At 42.0% G+C, this 20,277-nt stretch overlaps 1 protein-coding gene across 1 annotated transcript in view; it reads right to left on the reverse strand.

Moving 5' to 3' along the window:
• USP24 (ubiquitin specific peptidase 24) overlaps positions 1-20,277 on the reverse strand; it is a 162,770-nt gene that overhangs the window by 91,179 nt on the left and 51,314 nt on the right. The window contains exons 11-20 of the mRNA XM_060231879.1: positions 18,430-18,544; positions 17,688-17,791; positions 6,226-6,333; positions 5,471-5,566; positions 5,210-5,371; positions 4,240-4,347; positions 3,668-3,817; positions 3,158-3,289; positions 761-872; positions 466-542 (exon numbers count right to left, since the gene is read on the reverse strand). Coding sequence (XP_060087862.1) covers positions 466-542; positions 761-872; positions 3,158-3,289; positions 3,668-3,817; positions 4,240-4,347; positions 5,210-5,371; positions 5,471-5,566; positions 6,226-6,333; positions 17,688-17,791; positions 18,430-18,544 — 1,164 coding nt within the window. The remainder of the gene's footprint in view (positions 1-465; positions 543-760; positions 873-3,157; positions 3,290-3,667; positions 3,818-4,239; positions 4,348-5,209; positions 5,372-5,470; positions 5,567-6,225; positions 6,334-17,687; positions 17,792-18,429; positions 18,545-20,277) is intronic.

A 20,277-nucleotide genomic window follows, 5' to 3' on the forward strand; every position in this document is an offset into this window, starting at 1 on the left:
ATAATTCTGTTTTTTCTAGGTAACCCAAGAAGAAAGAAGATATTTTTATCCAATCCAGTTAAGTATTGCTGTTAGACCATAAGGTACTGTATATTTTTTACATGTCTACTGGACTCTCTTGTTTTATATTATAATGTACAAGGGAGATATGTAACAGCATACCCTTTCCCTTTCGTCCTTATCCCCGTCCCTCATCCCAATCCCAACCTTTTTTTAAAAATGCAATAAAATATTTAACCGCAGGGGAAAAATGCTAATTTAACAGTTGGAATGGTATGACCAAGTGTCCTCAAAATTTGGGCTAACCTCCAAACCCATGTAGTCCTAGAACAAATTCATCTAAGAGATCCAGCATCTAATTACTGCCAGCCTCCACCATTAGTACTGTAACCCAAACTAGTTAAATCAAACAAATGTGTCAGCTGAACTATGAGCTACAAGCTGGAGCAAAGGAAAACTGCTTACCAGTTGGGTTCCTTGTCGTTTCAATCGGTGATCACAGAGGTTCACGTTTTCAAAAAAGGTCTTAAACAAACCAAAACCTGTTTTAAAAATTAAAAAATTGAAGGAAATTTGCTATTTTTTATTTAACATAAAACATCAAAATATGATTTATAAAACCAATCCTTTCAGGCCAATGGTAAGTGGGAACTCATCAGCCTCTGAAACAGATAGTATTGAAAAACTATGCCAATTTTATTTCAAAATAACTAACAAACACATTGTTTTTCTTTTGGGGAGAACAAAAATATTTACATACCATTCATAGTAATTTCATAGGACTCCAGTTTAAGAATTTTTTCTTTAAAAAGCTGTTGCTGCACATCACTCTCAAGATCATGCTGTCCTTTAGTAAACCATTCAAAACACATCTGTGAATGAAATATGGTGGTTGGTCCACATTCTGTAGTTTTATATAGAGCTTTACACACTATGCTAAAATAACTGATGCACTGTAGATTTATTCAATACATTTTTACCCCACCTTTCCTCTAAAAGTTCAGAATGATGTGCATGGTTCTCATTTTGTCACTAGAAAAGGGCACAATGGGAAAATGGTGGTTTGTGTTGGTCCGTGGTTTATTTGATTGCCTGAACTGGTGCTTTGTTTTCTGATTTGTATGGTTGCCCAAATCGGTTCATTGATTCAGGAGATGTAAAACTTACTGGGAGTCTTCAGCAGGCTCTCTTCCACTTACTCTCCAAGTCTGGTGAAGATTGAATTTGCAATGTCCAATTTATAGTCCCTAAGAGCAGGTGCCCCCAGGAAAGCTCAGCTTCAACTCTCACGACAACTAACTCTTCTCTCTTCATGCAGCAAAGTGAAAGCAGTGAAGGCATCTGTTCTCATAAAGCAGAATGGGAGCTCTGTGATTGGCTCCCAGAGCGGCTAATCAAGCTATGGACAATTGCTATGGGTGTTAATAGGACTCCCAGAAGTCCATCCCCAGCACTGCCTAGGAATTGACTGAATCAGTACCAGGCTGTCTGGGAAAATGAACCAAATGAATCACCAAGGAAAAAAGGTGGTTCGTTTTCCAGTTTGGGCATGGTGTGAGAAAACTAACAGGTTTGAAATGAACCATGAATCAGCCCAATTCATGCATGGATCGTGATTTGTAGATCAGTTCATGCTGATCCCTAGTCCTCACCATTATATATACTAACAATGCTTTTGCAAATGCTAATGATTCAAGGAAATATATATCAGTACAACCAGGGCTTTTTTTGTAGCAGGAACTCCTTTGCATATTAGGCCACGCACCCTTGGATGTAGCCAATCCTCCTGGAGCTTATAGTAGGCCCTGTACTAAAAGCCCTGTAAGCTCTTGAAGAATTGGCCACATCATGGGGATGTGGCCTAATATGCGAAAGAGTTTCTGCTACAAAAAAAGCCCTGAGTACAACTGTCAGAGTTCAGGTAATTATTCATACCACAATCAATGATCACAGCAGTAACGGATGAACCTAAATGTCTCCATTTAGCTACAAGTTTACTTGCACAATTTGTTTTACTAATGAGTCCAGATTTCAACCCCTGACTGACTTTTGTTCTTGTTGTTGTTCATTCGCAGAGTTGAGTCCGACTCTTTCCGACCCCGTGGACAAAGTCACGCCAGGCCCTCCTGTCTTCCACCATCCTCTGGTCTGCTCAAATTTGTGTTTGTTACATCAGTAACGCTGTCCAGCCATCTCATCTTTTGCTGTCCCCTTCTTCTTTTGCCTTCTCTCTTTCCCAGTATCAGGATCTTCTCCAGTGAGTGCTCCCTTCTCATTTGGTGGCCAAAGTATTTGAGCCTCAGCTTCAGCATCTGACCTTCCAGGGAACAGTCTGGGTTGATTTCCCTTAGGATTGACTGATTTGATCTTCTTGCAGTCCAAGGGATTCTCAAGATTCTTCTCCAGCACCACAGCTCAAAAGCATCTATTCTTCTGTGCTCGGCCTTTCTTATGGTCCAGCTCTCACAGCCATATATTACTACTGGGAATACCATTGCTTTGACTATACGGACTTTTGTTGGCAGGGTGATGTCTCTACTTTTTATTATACTGCTCAGGTTTGCCATAGCTGTCCTCCCAAGGAGCAAACGTCTTTTAATTTCATGGCTACAGTCACCATCTGCAGTTATCTTGGATTCCAGGAATGTGAAGTCTTTCACTACTTCCATGTCTTCCCCTTCTATTTGCCAAGGTGTGATGGGGCCAGATGCCATGATCTTAGTTTTTTTGATGTTGAGTTTCAAGCCTACTTTTGTGCTCTCCTCTTTCACCCTCAACAAGAGGTTCTTTAGGTCCTCCTCACTTTCTGCCATTAGAGTGGTGTCATCTGCATATCTGAGGTTGTTGATGTTTTTCCTGGCAATCTTAATTCTGGCTTCTGCTTCATCCATTTCATCACTTCAAACCTGTTAGACTGACTCTACACACAATCAATTTAAGATATTTAACAATAAGTCAAAATGGCAGATTGAGGAATACCTTCCTTGTGGTAAAGAAAGCTTGAGTGAATCTGGACACAGGAAGCATTATTATTGTGCTAAATCAGGATGCATTTCTGGAAACATTATTAAAAGTACATTGGTGCTATATAACAAGACTAATTCACTAATAACTTACATGGGAAATTTATTTCCCATTCTGTTTGCAAGGATCTCACCTCTCGATCTAATTCACAAACATCCTGGCCAGTCACTAGGCATTCCCAGATTTCCCGAGCACGATTCCATCCCAAGTAGAGGGTAGCTTCTTGAAGGAAAAATGCCAGAAATTTCAAGTGTGCTTCTAAGTACTGAGAAGAGATTGAAAGAAATTGATTTTAATAGTCCCTCTCTCAAGAGGGGCTTTAAAATTTATAAAATAATTTTCTTTCTATGAATTAGGCTAACACCATCTGTGAATACACTGGCTTGGATCTACTGGTAATTTCTGTGGATGAAGGGTATTTTCATGGCCAGAACATAACTTCCTTGCCTCCCCTCACCCCGGCTGTAGTATAAAATGGGATCTGAAATGTTGCTCCTAGGGAACAGGGGACTCCTAGGGACAGCATGAGTGGGGCATCAGAGATTTGCTATAGGGAGGCATGATTGGCAGAAATCCTCCATGAGATCCAACCAATTAACTTCTATGTAAACTGTTCTGATTTTAATAGCACATTATTACTTACCTCCCGATATGTATATCGTCCATCTACTAATGTTACTCCAGTCAGGCCCCCAGGACCTGCCACTGATGCAGCCAAACGGTGACATGCTATTAAACTTCCTGTCACCAATTTCACTATCTCAAAATTTTTCTTCAGATCCTGAATAATGCTCTTGGCAAAAATAGAAAAGATGTATTAAACAGAGACATACAGTTTAGGAGATCAATGTCTGCATGAAAGTATTCCTTTTTCATCTCCTGCACATAAAGTCAATGAGGGCCTATTTTTTTTTCTTCTGCTGTCTTCATTCTCCCATTCACTACTGTCTCACCAGACTTCCATCACAAAGTGCCAAGGTCTTCAAATAAAAATTCAATACTTTCACTTCAGTTAATATCGCTACCGAACTTAGACAAATCACTTTATACTACAAAGTTTAAAATGACAGAAAGTTGACATTAAAATCTTCTCATTTCACTTGAAGATTGAATAATCATCACTAACATATAACCATGCAGTATTCCCCATGTTTCCATTTTGACTCCTTCATCACCTCTACAGGTCATACAAAAATGCCACAACAATGCTCTTACCTTATCTTGTTTTTGGTAGGTTTGCTTAATAAAAGAACGCGTGATTTCATGGAGCTGACGTAAAGCTGGTACGACCCATACAAACTGAGGATTATTATGCTGGGATGACTAGTAAGACAAGTAAAAACTAGTCAAGCATATATCTCAGTTAAGAAATAAAAAGAACACTTAGGAGACAGCATTCAAAACTAGTAATTTCAGCCAAAGAAATGATCAATTTTGGGGAAGGTAGCAATGATGGTCACAATTATATTTATACTGTTACTACTAGTGACAGTTCTCTGTACAACATTCATATGAGCTAGGTCTTCTCACTTCCTTTTCTTTCCCCTTTCCTATTTATTGTCTTTCCTCCTTTCTGCTTGGAAAATTAATTAAACTGGAAGAAAGCAATGGAAAAGAACACGGAAAAATTCTGTGCTACTTCTAATTTTTTTAAAAAGATGAATTTAAGGTAGTACTCATTATCTGACAAACTTGCAATCTATTTATTTTAAAAAGTTCTCATCGGGGCGAATTTAACTTAGAGCTGAGAGAAAAAGGATTAAACTCATTTCCACTCTGTGCCTTCTCCTGGGCTGCTATTGAGAAAGCAGTGCAGAAACACTAACTCTGAATTAGTGTCATTTGGATTAATTTATTGCCTATATTGTCGACAGAAATTCCTACCTTTATACAGCTAGTCACAAGTATTTTTTTTTTTGGGGGGGGAGACAGGTATCTATACTGTAATTTTATTCCTAATGGAAGAAAAAGTAGCTAAGTGGGCCTCTACTTCTATCAGAAAACTGGAAACCCCACCCCACCATGTCACAACCCTTAACCAAAATTTCTCACACTTATATAATGCCTTATCCCCAGTTGTATTTAAAACCAAAAATAGTCTGAGGGGTCTATGATCAAATAGTGACTATTCAGCCATGAAAATGCATTATTTGAGAAAAAATACATATTCTGAAGACAAACCAACCCTCTTAATGTCTTCTATACACTTGATGATGTAGCTTCTTTTTATTGCCTCTTTCACTGCATATGCATCACTAAGGATAGTCAAATGTTCTTCCAAGGCCTGTTGAATTAAACTGCTAGGTAATGTTGGAAGATGAGCTAAGTCCCATAGAACCTCAAGAACCTAGAAACACACACACACACACAAAGAGAGACTCAATTACCATCATGCATTGAAGAAAATGGCATCTGTTCTCTTAATAATGAAATATATTACTCATGCCTTTCCAGTGGTTGCCTCTACACGTGCTTCCCGGCCAATACGTCCTATCAAGCTCAACAGCTTCTGTCTCACTCTATCACTCTCAGATTCCCAACTCTATAGGGAAAAAAAATACCAATAATTATGAAATCATCATCAAAATACTTCATTTACTTTGCCTGTTATAGCAATTTTACATAAGCATAATTGAAATCAGAGTGCAGATTTGAATAAAAAAAAATAAAAATAAATGTACAGTAAGATTTCATTCCATCAGTAAGATTCACATCTAATTCTGAAATCCTGAATTAAAGACAATTATAAGACCTTACTTGAGTTTATGACATATGAAATCCTGATATAGTTAAAAGTTCAGTTCAAATAAATCGATATAACAATGTGTAGCCTAATGTGAGCTGCAAATCTCCGCTACTTGGAGCCTAGATGAACATCTGGCAGCAAATATCAATTGAAATCTTAACATAAATTGATAGTCAAGTATGATCACCAACAATCTTTTACCAAAAAACAGATACACTTCCACTCGATATAACCACCACTAAACGGTTTGGTTTCTCTCCAATTTGTCTAGTGTTCTCACCTGTGCTTCCCAACTAAGCAGTGAACTGATTTAATTGTAAGTTGTTTGGAATGGTATGTGATCCTAAATTTGAAAATGGACCAGGCCAGACATAATTTTCAGAACCATCAGACTTCAAAAATGCATTTCCGTTTTTTAAATTGTAGTTGCAAATTTGGGCCAGTACAAGCCTCACCTTCTGAATAAGGACAAAGAGATGATTGAGCTGGTCTGAACTGAATTTCACAGCAGCTGCTGCAATAATTGTATGGATGTTCTCTATCACAGTTGATGATTGTCCTGACTTTTGAAAGAGAAACAAAAAGAAGACTGACAACTATGCTACTAAACAGAACATAAATACTTACTTTAAACACAAAGGGTTTTATCTATTCCACTTACTTGCCAGAGCTTTCCTCCAGTAGGAAAGGCATTTTAGTGGAACAGAGTCACAGGATCCAACCCAGCAGGCGCAATCATATGCTTTTTTACACTGGAGTAAGTCCTACTCAAAACACTAGGAATTACCTTTCAGTACATACAAACACATAGGATTATGTTTAAACGTATGCAGCAGAGGTACCAGCCTTTTTATACCAGAGCAGAAACAGGTAAAGCATGAGAAAACCATGTTGTGACTAAGGAGATTTTTAAAATATCACTGACCAGCTTTGCTGTTCTACCTTTTAGGTAACTTGGAGGTAAAAGGAAAACAAAGTTGCTCTTATTTGTAACTGTTGTTCATTGAGTGTCTTCTGTGCAAGCACACATTGAAACTGCGCATGAGCAGGCCTGCCACTGGAGGTTTTTACAGCTAAAAGCCTCCAGGGAGCACTGCACTCCAGAGCCAGAAACTTGTTCCCACCCAGGGACTATGTGGTCCCATGTAGCAGTGCCCACACCCTAAGTACCTCTAGTGCTGCCAAAGTGAAAGCAGGAGGGAGGGTATATGTGCCTACACAAAGGATAATCAAGAAACAACAGATATAGGTAAGTGCAACTTCGTTTGCATCACTGATCTTCTGTGCAGTTCCACATGGGGATTCTAGCAAGCTATGCACCAGGTGGTGGGGCATGCTCTCAATTGAACACAGCAATTGTAGTACTGCCTTTCCCACTTGAGCTTTTTGTCTTGCCTGCAGATCCAGTGCGTAGCAGTGTACAGAGGTGTTTGCTGACGACCATGTAGCAGCTCGGAATATCTTCGTCAACAGTGCTCCATCAAAGACGACTGCAAAAGCTATAGCTCTAGTAGAGTTTAGCGGGCACGACAATCTAGCTAAAACATAGCATTCTCTAATGGTAGAGACAATCCACTGGGACAAAGTTCTAGAGGAGGCTCTCCTTCCTTTATTAGACCCAGCAAAACACATAAACAATGCTCTATCCCTGTGGCACTCCAAGGTTCTTTTATGATAAAATAATAAAGCCCTTCTAACATGTTATGAGTGCAAAAATCACTCCTTTCTGGAGCTTAGTGTAGGAAAGATGGGTAAAATAATATCTGGTATAATGAAATCTGGGAACTACTTTAGAGAGAAACCTAAGAAAAGGTTGAAGGACTACACTCTAGGGAAAAATCTTCAAAAACAGAAGTTCCACCTGAAGAGTTGCTAACTCTCTTACTCTCCCCTAAACTGATGTAAAGCCACTAAAAACAGACTTTCATAGAGAATTTAGCCAAGGAACATGTCATAAGGGGTCCAAAGGGCTTACACATCAGTTTTGTTAAAACAAGTGAAAGAGATCACTGGGAAACCAATGTGTCCCAAGGTGGGTAAAAATGATATAATTACTTAAGAAATCTCTTGGACAAGTGATGGGAGAAAACTGACTCCCCCCCCCCCCCCCCACTTCAACAAGAGTCGGCTGCCAGGTGGACCATTAAAGACAAAAAGACTAACCCTTTATTTCTCATGTGCATTAAATATTCAAATAAGACTTGCAATACAGCAATACCTGGAGACACTTCACACCACAGAGAAAACTGCCTCCATTTATAGAAATAGGACTTTCTAGTACTGGGTTTATGTGAATGCAGGAGTACATAATTAACTTCCTTGGAGAATATTATGTCTCCGTCCCAGGCCTCCAAGCCATCAGGTTGAGATTATTTAGATTGCGGTGGAACACTTGGTTGACAGTGAATAAGTCTGACTGTTTGGGCAAGAGGAAGTACTGTTCCTGGGAAATCTCCATAAGGATCAAGAACCAGATTTGACAAGGCCAAAATGGAGCCACCAAAATCATATTCAATCTTTCTCTCCTGGCCTTCTCTATCATCCTGATAAGGAGAAGAAATGGGAGGGGGAACACACAGAAAATAACGCCCTCTAAACTAATCTTGAATGCATCCCCCTAGGGAACCTATGCCCCTCCCTGCTTGAGAACAGAATCTTCTTTTCTTTCATCGCAAAGAAATCAACCTCTGGGACCCCCCAGAGGATGGAGATCAGTTCCAGATACACAGTCTTTATTGACCATTTGTGAGATAGCATTCCCTGCTCTGCTCAATCTGTCAGCCTCTGTGTTTAAGTTTCCAGAAATATGGATGGCTTGAATGTAAGCACTGAGCTTCAAGACCATTAACCAGGTCAGCGTAGCTTCTTAGCATAGGCCCTTGCTTTTTAAAATAAAACACTGTAACAGTATTGTCCTTTTGGAGCAATATGGACTGATTCCAAAGGATATGAGAGAAACAGTTTGGGGCATTACAAACTGCCCACAACTCTAGCAGATTAATATTCTTCTCATCCTTTGACCATGTACCCTGGTTGCTTCTCATCCTTTTTACCATATACCCTGTGCAGAGAGCCCCTCAGAGAGGGCCTCCAACCCAAGAGTGAAGTGTCTGTGGTAAGGATGACTTCATGCTCAGGAACTCCAAAGGATATGCCCTGAGATAAGCTGTCATGAGAAAGCCACCATGACAGGGAATTGACAACCTGCCTGGGAATAGAAAAACTATGCCACTGGGGATGTAGGTCTGCTCTATATTGGAACAGAAACCAGAGCTGTAGCGGCTGCATACGTAGCCTGGCAAGGGGTAGAACTGCCACTGTAGAAGCCATATAGCCCAGAAGGAGAAAGATTTTCTGAACTGATTGGAATTAGTTTGATCTTATTTGCCTAGCTAAAACAGAAGTGGATTGTTTTCTGTCAGGGGTCAAGAAATTTCTTCCTGCTACAGAATCCAACAAGGCCGCTATAAATTGTACCCTTTGGGATGGGATTCAACTGAACTTCTCCCAATTCACCAGGATTCCCAGTCTCAGGCAGGTCTGCAAAACTAGGGAACAATGCCTCAATAACTGGTCTCTGGAATCTACCAGCAAGAGCCAGTCATCTAAATAAGGGAATATATGGCAACCTTGCAAACAAAAGTAGGCAACCACTGGGGCTAAACACTTTAAAAATACCCTGGGTGCTGTGGACAGACCAAAAGGCAAAACAGTGAACTGAAACACATGCATCTCACAAGAAAAACATAGGAATTTGTTGAGGATGGACAGAAATGTGAAAGTAAGCATGCTTTAAATCAATAACAATAAACCAACAGTTAAACTTAAACAATTGCAAGAATGAAGAAATAGAAACCATGTGGAACTTGGAAACATGGAGAAAACCATTCAAACTTCTGAGTGCCTTCAACCTTTCTATAGACCAGGAACATGCGAGAGAAAAATCCTCAGGTGTCTTGGACTCTGACGCTTCCTCAATCATACCCTTTTCAATTAGAGCACTTAACCCCTGTGACAGGTCTGGTGCTGCCTGACTCCCAGTCGTAAAGAACATGGAGGAATTGACAAACTCTAATCTATAACCTAATCTGACTACAGATAAAACCCACTAATCAGAAGTGATAGCCTCTGAGGCAGCATTAAACTGAGTTAGCCTGTCACCAAAATTAACAGGAGCAGGAACAAGTCAGATAGAGGAGTTTTGAGATGGGACTGCCCCTCTTGAAGGGGACAGCTGGTGCATTGACCTAGGTTGGCTGCAACTTAATCTGTTGCTTCAAGAGTTTGATGGCCCTGGCATGCAGAACCTTCACAAGGGGCTGCTTGTCCTCAGGCAGAAGCTCCAGGAAGAACAAGATTCTCTCTCATAGGAAAAGCTGGTAGCCAACTATGATGGTTTCATAATTGGAGATCCTGAATGCCAACACAAAGGAAGAATATAATTTTTTTCTTAGGACACCCAGTGTCCATTCCTCTCTAACTGTGGGAGCAGAATGGTAAGCCTGATGGTCCCTGGGTTGCATTTCCTCCATCACTAATGAAGTCAGTGGGGCATGAGTTGTTAAATAATGAAAAGGTTCCTTCTTGATTTTGTAGAAAGGTCTATTCTTCTAGACATGGGTTGAAGAGTTACAGGTTTTTGCTGCAGATTTTTGTGTAAGATCCTCCAGACGCTTCTACACTGGGAACACAATAATACTGGGAAGTCCAAATAGAGCCAACTAAAAATCTTGTTCTTCAGTTTGCATTCAGAAGTGATGACTTCAATCTGAAAGGACTGTGTCATATGGATCATCTGTTCCCCACACATATGCTGGCCTTCCATAGGAGAGGCTGGAGAAGGCTCTCCCATCCTCTTATTTGGGCTCAGATTCGATGTCATGTCAGATCTGTCAGAGTCAATGGCAGCAAATTCTCTCCCCTCACTGAAGGTATAGCAGGGTGAGGCCTTCATGAAACTGTTCCTGATAGCAGATATGAAGAAGCCCGATGAGAACAGAGGTATATATTCATATCCCTGGGCTGAGCAAAGTTGTGACCCCACTCTTCCAGGTAACCTGGGGACATTATATATGGGGCACAATAGCCATTGCATAGGTGGCTGAGGCTGCAAGCATGAACCATTGTCATTTGCTCTGGTTCAGAGACATGTGGGATTTGACCCGCTGCTAAGCCCACTTCTACTTCCCCATCGGAGATAGAAACCAGAGGGGATCTTGGACCCAAGGATGGGGTAATAGGCTTCTTCTGAAGGGTTGAAGTAGGTTCAGAAGTATGGACAGGGGCATGTTGTTGAGAGACAGGTTTGCGTTTCTTTGATGGTGGCTTGGATGAGGTGCATTGGAGTGTGACCTCTTGATTTTTACAATTTTTATGTGGTTGTTGTTGGCCTGCATTGTGCTGTGTGAAACTGAGTGTGACCTCAATCAGACCTGTTGTGACATGGATCTGGGGGTGGAGCTGGCAGTGTTGATTCCGAGGATGCAGCAATGGACAATTATGTGGGGGAAGGTAGCAGAGCTCTGCCTCCCTCTTTGGAATAAACTCTAAAGGGCCCTGTTAGTAGGTTCCCAAGACTGGCCTCCTTGCAGGGAGCTGGGTTAGAGGAGCCTACAGGCCTCTTAAAACTTGGGGTGGGGTGTTGAGGCACTGGCTGCTTTAGAGGGCGGGCTTTAATGCATTAGAACATAAGAGAAGCCATGTTAGATCAGGCCAATGGCCCATCCAACATTCTGTGTCACACAGCGGTCAAATATATATATATACACACACATACACACTGTGGCTAATAGCCACTGATGGACCTCTGCTCCATATTTTTATCTAACCCCCTCTTGAAGGTGGCCATGCTTGTGGCCGCCACCACCTCCTGTGGCAGTGAATTCCACATGTTAATCACCCTTTGGGTGAAGAAGTACTTCCTTTTATCGGTTTTAACCTGTCTGCTCAGCAATTTCATCGAATGCCCACGAGTTCTCGTATTGTGAGAAAGGGAGAAAAGTACTTCTTTCTCTACTTTCTCCATCCCATGCATTATCTTGTAAACCTCTATCATGTCACCCCTCAGTCGACGTTTCTCCAAACTAAAGAGCCCTAAGCGTTTCAACCTTTCTTCATAAGGAAGGTGTTCCAGCCCTTTAATCATTCTAGTTGCCCTTTTCTGAACTTTCTCCAATGCTATAATATCCTTTTTGAGGTGCGGCGACCAGAACTGCACACAGTACTCCAAATGAGACCGCACCATCGATTTATACAGGGGCATTATGATACTGGCTGATTTGTTTTCAATTCCCTTCCTAATAATTCCCAGCATGGCGTTGGCCTTTTTTATTGCAAACGCACACTGTCTTGACATTTTCAGTGAGTTATCTACCACGACCCCAAGATCTCTCTCTTGGTCAGTCTCTGCCAGTTCACACCCCATCAACTTGTATTTGTAGCTGGGATTCTTGGCCCCAATGTGCATTACTTTGCACTTGGCCACATTGAACCGCATCTGCCACGTTGACGCCCACTCACCCAGCCTCAACAGATCCCTTTGGAGTTCCTCACAATCCTCTCTGGTTCTCACCACCCTGAACAATTTAGTGTCATCCGCAAATTTGGCCACTTCACTGCTCACTCCCAACTCTAAATCATTTATGAACAAGTTAAAGAGCATGGGACCCAGTACCGAGCCCTGCGGCACCCCACTGCTTACCGTCCTCCACTGCGAAGACTGCCCATTTATACTCACTCTCTGCTTCCTATTACTCAGCCAGTTTTTGATCCACAAGAGGACCTGTCCTTTTACTCCATGACTCTCAAGCTTTCTAAGGAGCCTTTGATGAGGAACTTTATCAAAAGCTTTCTGGAGGTCAAGGTAAACAACATCTATCGGGTCTCCTTTGTCCACAAGTTTGTTTACCCCCTCAAAGAAATGTAACAGGTTAGTGAGGCAAGATCTTCCCTTACAGAACCCATGCTGAGTCTTCCTCAATAACCTGTGTTCATCAATGTGCCCACTCATTCTGTCCTTGATAATGGTTTCTACCAACTTTCCCGGTATTGAAGTCAGACTGACTGGCCTGTAATTTCCTGGATCTCCTCTGGAACCCTTTTTAAAGATGGGGGTGACATTTGCTACCTTCCAGTCCTCAGGAACAGAGGCAGATTTCAATGAAAGATTACAGATTTTTGTTAGAAGATCCACAAGTTCAACTTTGAGTTCTTTCAGAACTCTCGGATGTATGCCATCTGGACCCGGTGACTTATTAGTTTTTAATTTGTCTATCAGTTGTAGGACCTCCTCTTTTGTCACCTCAATCTGACTCAGGTCTTTCAACACCCCTTCCAATATTAGTGGTTCTGGGGCGGGCAAACACTTCTCATCTTCCACGGTGAAGACGGAGGCAAAAAATGCATTCAGCTTCTCAGCCATTTCCCCATCCTCCTTCAGTAATCCTTTTACCCCATGGTCATCCAAGGGCCCCACTGCTTCCCTGGCTGGTTTCCTACTTCTAATATATTTGAAGAAATTTTTATTGTTGGTCTTTATGTTTTTTGCAATATGCTCCTCATAGTCCCTTTTTGCCTGCCTGATCACAGTCTTGCATTTGATTTGCCACAGCCTGTGTTCCCTTTTATTAATCTCACTTGGACTGGTTTTCCACCGCTTAAAGGAGTCCTTCTTACCTTTTACAGCTTCCATTACTTTGTTTGTTAACCATGCTGGCCTCTTCTTATACCTGTTTGTGCCTTTGCTGAGGTCCCTCCCAAAGCCCTGCTCTAAAATTCCTTTAAAAATTACAGAAGTATTGTCAATTTAAAACACAGGTGTCAAACATACAGCTCGCAGGGTGCGCCTGGCACCTGCAGGGCTCCAATCAGGTCTGCTGCTTCCTATGTCCTGTTTCTCCTTCCTGTTTCTAGCATCAGAGCTGGCTTTTGCCCAGTCCCTCCTATTTCCTGCTTTGCAGAGAAGAGAAAGAAAGCCAAGTCTCCCTTCCCTCAATTGGCTGAGGACTCTTTCCCTTCCTCTGGGGAGGGAGGGGGAAGGAAAGAGTCAAAGAAAGAGAGTCCCATTCACTTTTAAGAAGACCAACAGCATTTTACTTCAGGTATATGTATAGGCTACCATACTTTTTATCATTTTCACAAAAATTGACAGTAACAATCGTAAGAAACAGAGCTCATTATAGTTTAGTAATACAACAGGGTTTTCCAAACTTTCCCCCCAGTGGCCCGGTTATTTTTACACTTCTCCTTCAAATTCAGGGGTGGAGCCAGGAGAATTTGGGGGTGGTGCCGGGAGGCAGGAAATGATGTCATTTCTTGTGGTGTCACTTCCAGGTCAAGGGCAAAGTGATGTCACTTCTGAGGCACATTGAACCAAAACTCCACCTTTTCCTGTGGTGTTACTTCCAGGGCACTCCCCCAAACCTGCCTCTTCTTTTAAAGTAATTTTGTTTTCAGAAAAATCTCTCTGAAACGCATGCCGAGTCAAAATGGGGGTGGAAAGAGGGTGGTCTGCAACTTTTTCATACATTCCCACGGTCCTCTCTTTCCACCCCCACACCTGCATGCACCTATCTGCTTGTGTGTTCTTCTCCAGCTTGCAAGCACTCTTAATGCCCATGTTCAATTGCCTGCACCACCTACACACCCCTTCCTCAACAGCACTGGCAGTGTATGCATCAGGAAAGCCAGCATTGTGTACCACCCACATTGGGCCCTGACAGCTTCTCTACCTCAAAATATGCTAACACATTTAGTAGACCCTTCCTTCAGCTGTTACTACTGGAATCCTGCCTCATGCTACAACCAATCTTGCTTGGTTTCAAGAAAATCTTTTGACAGCTATTTTTCATACTTTTCCTTCGCTGAAACACTGGGAAATTGCTGTGAAAGGTAGCAGAGAATTGTACTGCAATTAATGAATTAATTTCAAGTATATGAAGTTCATACAAACTTTTTTGCAGTTATCCCAAAAAGGAACCACCCTTAAAATATTTATTTATTTATTTGATTTGATTTTTAGCTTGCCCTTCCCGTAAAACAGGCTCAGGGCGGGTTACATCATAAAAACAGTCAACAATAAAAACAGTAAAAGACTAGTTTAAAATATAAAATTAGACAGACTAAGATGGCAGATTCTGCCTCACAGATGTGACCTATTGTCCAGGACACCTATTTAGGGAGGGACGGTGGCTCAGTGGTAGAGCATCTGCTTGGGAAGCAGAAGGTCCCAGGTTCAATCCCTGGCATCTCAAAACAAGGGTCCAGGCAAATAGGTGTGAAAAACCTCAGCTTGAGACCCTGGAGAGCCGCTGCCAGTCTGAGAAGACAATACTGACTTTAATGGACCAAAGGTCTGATTCAGTATAAGGCAGCGTCATATGTTCATATATGTTCAGGTCCAGCAGATCTTGTAATGCTGGGATAGAATGAGGCAGGAAGGCTGATAACAATTGATGCCCACTGCCTCAGCTGAAAGCCTGGTGAAAGAGCTCTGTTTTACAGGCCCTGCGGAATTGAAGCAGATCCCGCAGGGCCTGGATCTTCAGGGGGAGCTCATTCCACCAGGCAGGGGCCAGAGCTGAAAAGGCCCTGGCCCTTGTCAAGGCCATATGGATGTCTCTGGGGCCGGGTATTACCAAAAGTTGTTGGTTTGCTGATCGTAAGGATCTATGGGGCTCATACAGGGAGAGGTGGTCCCGAAGGTATGCTGGCCCCTGGCTGTACAGGGCTTTAAAGATAAGTACCAACACCTTGAACCGGATCCGGTACTCAATGGGTAGCTAGTGCAGTTTATGCAGCGCAGGATGGATCCGTGCCCATAAAGGTGACGAAGTCAACATTTATGCAGCAGTGTTCTGCACCTGCTGGAGTTTCTGAAGGAGGATTAAGGGCAGCCCCATGTAGAGAGAGTTACAATAATCTAGCCTGGAAGTGACCATTGCATGGGTTACTGTGGTCAGATCACGGGGGTCGAGATACGGGACCAACTGACTGACACGTCTCAAATGGAAAAAGGCCAATCTGGCAGTGGTGGTAACCTGGGCCTCCATGGTTAGAGAGGCATCCAGAAACACCCCAAAGCTCTTCACCCTTGATGTAGGCGTCAATGGAGCCCCATCAAAGGATGGGAGCCTGATCTCTGATCCCAATCCCCTATAACCAAGGCACAGCATCTCAGTCTTCGATGGATTCAGTTTCAGCCGGCTCCGTTGCAACGAGCCAGCCACGGCTTCCAATGCCTTACCCAATTCCTCTGAGGCCGAATCCAGGTGGCCATCCATCAGCAGATAGAGCTGGGTGTCATCTGCATGTTAATGACACCCCAGCCCATACCTCCGGATGATCTGGGCAAGGGGGTGCATGTAGATGTTGAATAACATTGGGGAGAGAATTGCTCCCTGTGGCACACCACGCTATAATGGGTGCCACTGGGATAGTTCACCCCCAAGCGCCACCCTCTGTCCCCAACCTTGGAGAAAGGAGACCAGCCATTGTAGGGCCAGCCCCTGTATCCCTGCGTCGGCAAGGCAGTGGGCCAACACTTCAGGGTCGACCGTATCAAATGCTGCTGACAGATCAAGAAGGATCAGCAGCGCCAGACCGCCTCGATCTAGATGCCTTCAGAGATCATCCACCAAGGCGACCAACACCATCTCCGTTCCATGAGCCGGGTAGAAGCCGGACTGGAAGGGATCCAGGACAACAGTGTCCTACAAGAAAGCCTGAAGCTGCGCTGCCACCGCCCTCTCTACTACCTTGCCCAGGAATGGCAAGTTCGAAACTGGGCGGTAGTTTGCTAGGGACTGCAGGGCCCAGAGATGGTTTCTTCAGGAGAGGACGGACCACTGCCTCCTTCAAAGCCAAAACTGGACCTGATGATGGGCAAGGGGCTTCTAGTTCCATTATTGTATCAATTGCGGCTGGAAGGTTGCGGTGGAGCGACAAGACTTTATCTGGAAAATAATCCGCGAAAGCCACACAGCCTATATCCAATTCCCTAGTGTTTGGCATGTCCAGAGGCAAAGATGTTAAGGACCGAGTTAGTCTAAATAACTGAGCTGGGCGCGATTTTGCAGAAGCGATGGAGGCAGCATAGAACTCCTTCTTCGCTGGCTTCGTCGCCATCTCATAGGTCTTCATAAACGATCTATACAGATAACAATGCTCTGATAAAGTTTGTTATTAAATTAATATGGTGCATTTTGAGGGCCCTGGGATGAGTACAAAATCTCCAAATTATTCAACTTAACTATTACAGGGAACATATACTCTTAAGACTCACCATGCCATGTACTTTTATACATGGAGCAAGTCAATTATTTCTATTTAATATTTTTTCTTTTACTCTTTTTTCAAAGGCAACCTAACAATTTATATGTGGTCCATGTTTGATACAAAACCAGCTAGAATGAAAAAAATTAATAAAAGAAAAAAAAATTGCCATGATGTTATGTAAGCATAGTAAATAAGTAAGCTGGCAACCCTGGCTAAGATTTGGATTGGGTTGGGCACCTTTGGGGCCATGAGACTGTGCGGCCAGCTGCATGTAATTATGGGGAACATTGTCTTAAGAAGGACCAGTACTTGGTAGTTTCTTTAAAGTTTTTTTGCCAGCAATAAGAAGAAAAGGCTGGTTAAAATGAAAAATGGCTTGCTCATTATAAGATTTTCCTCTATGAGATCTCATTGCTGCATTGCTCACATTTTGAGAGCATTATGCTAACTCTAGAATTGAAGGTTTGGAACCAGACAAAAGAGAAATAATTGACTTGCTCCATATAGAAAAGCCCCTCCCCCATTTTCTACTGATAATGTAGCAGAGGTTGAATTTATATAAATGAATTGGAAAATTATGCTTTCCCTCACAATACCATCATAAAAAAAATAAATTCAGAGACAAAACACTGCACAATCTCACCTGTATTCTCCAAATTTTAGTTAGTTCATCTAATGACAACTTGCTGCCCAGCAGCTCAATTATTCCCTTTATACGATCACAGTATTGTGCCTGATCTATATTACCTAGAAAAAGAAACAGAGAACATAGTGAGTCTAGAGTCATGTCCTGATCTGGAGGTAGTACACACACAATTTTTTTCTTAAAAAATGGAGATCCAGGAAAACAGCATTTCCTTAATAAGCTGTCATCTTTAATTTCACCTCAGTTTTTGACCTTTCAGTTTCCAACTGCTCTCCTTTGCACTTTGTTCTTTTTTTCTTCTGTCTACTGCTGCAGCCTTATTTTCTTTCAGGTAGAGAATGTGACAACCCATGAACAATCAGTAAGAGAAAACTCACTAACAAGTTTGATAATAGCAGCATAGAAGGTTCTTCTACATGCCAACAGTTTTATTTATTTATAGCTAACAGTTTTATTAAAATATTTATATCCTACCTATATTCAATTGCAGGAGGGGCGGAGTATTAATAAACGGAAATAAATAAATACCTTTTCTTAATGGAGGCTTTTAAATAGCAGTTTAAAAGATACAAAATAAAAAGGGAGCTAGTGTGGTCTAGTGAGTCAAATGCAAAGTTCAACCACATAAAAATGGAACAGTTCTATGACATCAAAGGAACGGAGGGAAAACTTCTGCTAAACTACCTACTTCAGACGTACAGATAGAGTGTAAAATGGAACTATCTATCCACATACTTACCTTCCAATGCAATTGACAAGACAGAGTTTTCTACTAGCCAGTTCAATAATCTATCCGTATCTATTGCATTCTTCACTGATTTGGATACAGTACTGTCTTCAATAAGCTTTGTTACCTAACAACGAAGGCAAACACTATGCTTATATACCAGCTATCCACATAAAAAGAGAAAAATTCAGTTACAAAAAATAACAAATTCAAAATACACAGTGATGCTTATGCACGGTTTGAAACAGTTACTACTTGAAGAACCTGGGAAAATGTAAGCAAAACTCCCCAAAACAAAATAAAAAATAAATTGAAACAGTGCAGCCAACATTAAATGTCTAATTTTCCAGTGCACAGAAAAATAATATTTTACAGCAACAGCTGTGTAGTGCAAGATGTATCACAGTCCAGCCCTAGGTTGAAGCTTTTAATCCACTGGGAGGTTACAAGAATTGAGGAAACATCTTCTGAAGTAATGGTCACCTTTGAAAGTTCACTAATGTCATGTTGGATCCTATTAATTACAATATTCTTGTGTCCCCCATAGAGGGGATGTTGGATGTCAGAGAAACCTTAAGAACAAATGCCACAGAGAAAGGGAAATTGGGCAAAATTGTCCCATTTCACTCTTCCTCCAACAACTCTGCTCAAAGATGAGCAAAAAGGAACACTGGACTTACTATGAAGGTTCCTCTGCTCTGAGAAAGGGAGGCCATCTTACCATGGATGATTCCCACCAATCAGCACAGGAGACAGGTCTTAATTTCAGACTTTCCATCTCCAGTGATGGGGGGGGGGGCACCCTACCCTACAGTTCATGTGTTCCCCCGAGCCATAAACTTCTCCTAAAACTCTGACAGGAAATTATAGAAGAGGCAAATGTGCCAGGTGAATATGAACTACTATGAGAAGAACAGGTAATAATTGAAAAGACAGAAAAACAAGGAGCGATGTAATAATAGATATAATTAGCCCACATTGTTTCCCTCCATAATTAGGCTAGGCTAAGATGCCCTTCCTTCCACAGAGTAGAAGGAACCTTCATGATTAATACTAAAGTTCCTTTCTCACTCTGAGGGGGAAGATATCTTAGCTTGGGACGGCCAAGAGCAGCTACTCCTATGTCAGGTGGTTGATCTATTTCATCTGAATGACTTAATGGATCCATCTGTTGAGGTTGCAATTATCCATTGTAAGGGTATCTAATTAAGAACAGAATGTTGTAGGCCGCAATAGCGGTCTAGAAATATGGACCATAACAATGTGCTTGTCTGAAAGATGGAAACCCTTAAGAGTCAAGAATTAGGTCCTTATATTGAAAATTTTTAAAAAGTGAGACTCCCTGAAAAATTGGGACTTACACTTGATTGATCTTATGGTCTCCAGGGCTTTTTTTTTATAGCAGGAACTCCTTTGCATATTAGGCCACACACTCCTGATGTAGCCAATCTTCCAAGATCTTACAGGGCTCTTCGAACAGGGCCTACTGTAAGCTCCAGGATGATTGGCTACATCAGGGGTGTGTGGCCTAATGTGCAAAGGAGTTCCTGCTACAAAAAAAGCCCTGATGGTCTCTCACTATACATATCCATGAGGGTTCCTGAAAGAATGTTCACGATATGGGTGTATGTCATTGGAACCTTTAGGCTCCCTCTTGTACCTCTGAGAAACATGCTGAGTGGGCCTGTAGCACTGGAGATCCAGTTGCCTTCCCTTGTCACAGGGATTTTCCAGCCAAAAACAAATCTTCCTCCCTGTCTTGGACATGCTGACACTTGGCCTTGGTATCCTGCACCAAATTCCCCTGGCCCACATTTTCTACTGAATAACCATGGCAGTTGTGCATGAGGGGAAGGAAGT

Source organism: Heteronotia binoei, chromosome 2 (assembly GCF_032191835.1).
Source record: "Heteronotia binoei isolate CCM8104 ecotype False Entrance Well chromosome 2, APGP_CSIRO_Hbin_v1, whole genome shotgun sequence".
Taxonomy (NCBI): Eukaryota; Metazoa; Chordata; class Lepidosauria; order Squamata; family Gekkonidae; genus Heteronotia; species Heteronotia binoei.